This window comes from Neopelma chrysocephalum, unplaced genomic scaffold, assembly GCF_003984885.1.
Source record: "Neopelma chrysocephalum unplaced genomic scaffold, ASM398488v2 Primary Assembly neopelma1_134, whole genome shotgun sequence".
Lineage (NCBI taxonomy): Eukaryota > Metazoa > Chordata > Aves > Passeriformes > Pipridae > Neopelma > Neopelma chrysocephalum.
In genome coordinates, this window is record NW_020897796.1 from 113,165 (window position 1) to 117,587 (window position 4,423).

A 4,423-nucleotide genomic window follows, 5' to 3' on the forward strand; every position below is an offset into this window, starting at 1 on the left:
CATCCCTGTTTCCATCATCCTCCCTGTTTCCATCATCATCCTTGTCCCCGTTATCCCTCTATCCATCTCCCTGTCCCCATTATCCCTGTATCCATCATCCCTGTTTACATTCCCATCCCCATCCCTGTGACCTTCCCTGGCGTGGCAGGGCCGCCTAGTGGTGGGTGACAGCACTGTTGGTGACATCTCGGGGACATTTTTGTCCCCTTGCCTCTCACCATGTCACTGCAGTGGCACAGCCCCGTCGCTGCCAGATGTAGGGTGGGGACAGCTGTCCTGCTGCTCACAGTCATGGTGGTCCTGGCTGGTGTCCCCCTCGGTGTGGGTGGCCTGGGGCACCCCTGGCTTGGGGACTCCCTCCTGCTGGCCCCTGGTGATGCCTCTGAGCAGCCTCTTCTCTCTCCCCCCGCAGCGATGGCAGGACCTGAACGTCATCAGCAGCCTGTTGAAATCCTTCTTCCGGAAGCTTCCCGAGCCCCTGTTCACAGATGGTGAGTCCCTGCCTCCCCCGGGCCACCAGAGCCCCCCGAGTGGCCACTGGTGACCCTGTGCCAATGGCTGGCACCAGGCAGCCCCAGGACCATCCCTGTGTCAGGGACAGGCCCCCAAACCCAGACTGAGCCAGTGCCCACCCAAGGAGAGGGGCACAGACCCTCCCTCACCGAGGCCCCTGGACCAGCCCTGTCCCTTCAGTGCCCTATCCCAGTGGGATCAGCCCCTTCCCCAGGATGTCCAGCTGGTTCATCCAGAGGTCCCCAGCTCTGGGGGGGGGATGTCCTCTCCCCTCCACCCAGTTCTGACCCCCCCCACGTGCCACTTTCAGATAAATACAACGACTTTATTGAAGCCAACCGGATAGAAGACGCCAGCGAGAGGATGAGGACGCTGCGGAAGCTGGTAGGGAGATGGGGCAGGGGCTTCACAGCCCTGGTGCCCCTCCTTGGGGGCTGGTTGGGGTGGGAGGGGTGGTGGGGGGGGTGAGCAGAGGGGTGACCCGGTGCCTCCACCGCAGATCCGGGACCTGCCAGGTCACTACTACGAGACGCTCAAGTTCCTGGTGGGTCACCTGAAAACCATCGCTGACCACTCGGAGAAGAACAAGGTGCCAGACCCCAAACCCTGGGAATCTCCTGGGCCCCCCCTGCCCCACCTGCAGCCCCCTCAACTCAGGCTGAGCTGGCAGCACTAACCTGGCTCTGGTTGCAGATGGAGCCCCGAAACCTGGCGCTGGTGTTCGGCCCCACGCTGGTCCGGACGTCCGAGGACAACATGACCGACATGGTGACGCACATGCCCGACCGCTACAAGATCGTGGAGACCCTCATCCAGCACGTGAGTGGCACCAGCGGGTGGGTGGGCACCGCTCTGGCTGGAGGAGGGGGGTGATCAGCACCCCAGGCAGGGGGACGGGGCTCCCTGGCCATGCCGAGCTCCCCTCACTCCCAGCCGGGTTGTAACCCCGCTCCTGTCTCCCCCGCAGTCAGACTGGTTCTTCAGTGACAAGGAGGACAAGGGCGAGAAGGTGAGTCCTGTCCCCTCTGTGTGTAGGGGGGTCTCGCTGTGGGGCAGGGGGGGCACAGAGCCTTGGCTGGCTGTTGGCAGCCCCCCTGAGCGCCGTCCCCGCTCCCCTGGCAGACCCCCGTGGATGAGAAGGAGGCTCAGTCCGTGCCCAACATCGAGTACCTGCTCCCCAACATCGGCAGGACGGCGGCGCCCGGCGATGCCGCAGGTGAGCAGCGGTGCCCCGTGGCACAGTCCTGGCGCTGGGGCACCCCCGGGGTGCCCCTCTGGATGCTCTGTCCTCCCCGTGCCCACACCTCTGGGCAGCGGCAAACCCGCACACGGCACACCCGGCTGTGCTGGAGCGGGAGATCCCGGCGCCCTCCTCACTGGAAAACGGGAACACCCCCCCTGGGGATGCCAGACGAGCCCCCTCCCTGCCCTCTCCCGTCACTCTTCTCTCTGGTGGCTGCTCCTCATCCCTCCGTGGCACCCCGGCAGCGCCCACCCCGCGGGACCCCTGCCCGTGCCCGCGCTGCCAACCCCGACACCGGGAGACTTTGATGTTCGACTGATTTCTTACGTTCTTTCCTTGAACTTCTCTGTGCTGTCCTCTTCCTCCTCCTCCTCCTCTTCCTCCTCCAGCGGACCTCCTCGAGAGCTAGAGCGGGTACAGTTTGATCCTGGGTGCATTGATCCCGCACTAACCCCTCGGGCGACCACGAGAGAGCGGGAGCAGGGCGGGCAGAGGGAGGGGAGGGGGCCCTGTCCTGCCTGGCCGCTGTCCCCAGGGTCCCCAAATCCTTGAACTCTGTTATCCCACATCATTTGCTGGTGCTCACGGTGCCATTCCCTGGCAGGGCTGGGGGCTGGACATTCAAACTCTGGGATATGGGGGTCCCAAAGCCCCCGGGGAGGGTCAGCACCCCCTTCCTGCCTCCCCCTCTCTCGTTGTCAGCAGCTGTTTAACCCCATCCCGGGCATGTGGGGTGGGAGAGGGTGTCTGTGTCTTGTCTTTGTCCTTCACACCACGGCAGCGGTGCCAGGGCTGCCCGTCACCCCCGTGTCCCCTCTTACCCCCTAACCCCCAGGGGAGCCGGGACAACCCCATGGCCTGTCCCAACCCTCTCCAGCACAGCCCATTCCAGACCCTGCTCCAAGGCTGGATGTGCTATGGAGCCACCTCCCCGTGCTCCGTCCTGGTGACACGGCGGTGGCAGCGCCCTGTCCCTGTCCCCTCTGTGCCCCGTGGCCGTGGGAGGGTTGGGGTCCTGGCTCCGGGGTCCTGGCTGTACTTCCCAGCTGTGTGTGCCTCTGTGTGTCCCCCTTATCCCCACTCCTCACCTTGGGTTTGTGCAGTGGGTGAGCAATGCCAGGGACCCCCAGAACCCCCCCACGAGCCTCCTGGCACCTCCTGTACCCACTGGCACACCCCTGCCAGGGGCCAGCTGGTGTGACAGCCCCGTCACGTCCCCATTCTGGTCTGGGGGAACAGAGCAGCATCTGTGGCAGCCCCAGCATGTCCCCATCCTGGTCTGGGGGAACGGAGCAGCGTCCCCAGCTCTACCCCCCATCCCCCTCCCCAGCACACACCCCCCACCCCCGAGGCCTCACTGACCCCCCTCTCCCCTCTGCTTTCCAGGCTCGACCCGCAGCGGCTCCGCCAAACCGAAGGTGAGGGGGGTCCCGGGCTGGGGCTGATGGGGGGGGACACACAGTGGTGGGGACACTGAGCCCGTCCCCGTCCCCGCTGTCCCTCACCGTGGTGTCCCCGTCCCCCCAGGGCACGTGGCCGTCTCGCAAGGCGCCGCCGCACCGGGAGCTCCTCGCCATCCCCTTCGTCTCGGCCGCCGCCCGCAAGAGGAAGAAGAGGAGAGAGGCCGAGGGCGTCGGCAGCAGCAGCACCGACGACGACGCGGAGCGCAGGGACGCGCCGGGCCGGGACCAGGAGCGCCGGGGCACCGCGGCCGCCCCGCCGGGACCCGGCAAAACCCCCCGCGGGACCGGCCCCGAGCCGGCCAGGGCGGAGCGGGAGAGCTCCACGGATCCCGCGGCGGGATCCGGCTCCGAGCCGGCGCCGGACGCCCGCTCCATCGTGTCCGGCTACTCCACGCTGTCCACCATGGACCGCAGCCTGTGCTCCGAGGTGCAGTCGGTGGCCGGGAGCCGCGGGGAGGAGGCGGACGACGAGCGCAGCGAGCTCAGCCACATGGAGACGGACACGGAGAGCCGGGAGGGCGCCCGAGCCCGGCCGGGGCAGCCCGGGGGGGCCGGCGGTGATGAGGACAAGGGTCTCCTGGGCCGCCCCTCCTTCAACTCCCACCGCCTGATCCAGTGTGACACGCTGGCCCGCAGGAAGCTGGGCCGGCCGCGCCCCGCCGGGGATCCCCCCGCGCCCGCCGGGGAGGAGGAGCAGGGCTGGGCCCCCCCCGGGAGACCCTCGCTGCGGGAGCAGCTCCGGCAGCACCTGCGGGGCTCCGCCGACGACATGGGGGTGCTGGGGGTGCGGCTGCGCCGAGCCCACTCCCCCGAGACCCGCCGCAAGAAGAGCAGCTGGCGCCGGCACACCGTGGTGGTGCCCGGCGGCCTCAAAGACCTCAACTTCAACGAGTGGAAGGAGCCGCGGGGGCTGGAGGGACCCCCGGGCCCCCCCTGCCACGACAAGGACTCGGGGCTCAGCAGCCTGGAGTCCACCAAAGCCCGGCCCCCGGCCCCCGCCCCGGCACAGCCCGGCACCGCCAGAGAGGGGACGGGCACCAAGAGCCCCCCGGGCAGCCCCGGCCCCCCGGCCCCCCTGCGCTTCCCCCAGTGTCTCTGACCCCCCCCCGGTCCCTCCCCCAGCCAGTGTTTAATTTAAGGACTCGCCCTTGTTCTCGTATTTAATTGTGCTCTGGACGAGCTGCTGTTGTTTAACGCGTGGGGG

The 4,423-nt window shown here is 68.0% G+C and overlaps 1 protein-coding gene across 1 annotated transcript in view; it reads left to right on the forward strand.

The window, feature by feature from the left end:
- The window catches only part of ARHGAP23 (Rho GTPase activating protein 23), a 15,095-nt gene extending 10,687 nt beyond the window's left edge, over positions 1–4,408 (forward strand). Inside the window, exons 16-23 of the mRNA XM_027698897.1 lie at positions 413–491; positions 824–897; positions 1,013–1,102; positions 1,207–1,332; positions 1,481–1,522; positions 1,636–1,729; positions 3,143–3,174; positions 3,284–4,408. Coding sequence (XP_027554698.1) covers positions 413–491; positions 824–897; positions 1,013–1,102; positions 1,207–1,332; positions 1,481–1,522; positions 1,636–1,729; positions 3,143–3,174; positions 3,284–4,318 — 1,572 coding nt within the window. The 3' untranslated portion in view covers positions 4,319–4,408. The remainder of the gene's footprint in view (positions 1–412; positions 492–823; positions 898–1,012; positions 1,103–1,206; positions 1,333–1,480; positions 1,523–1,635; positions 1,730–3,142; positions 3,175–3,283) is intronic.
- Positions 4,409–4,423: the final 15 nt, after the last annotated feature.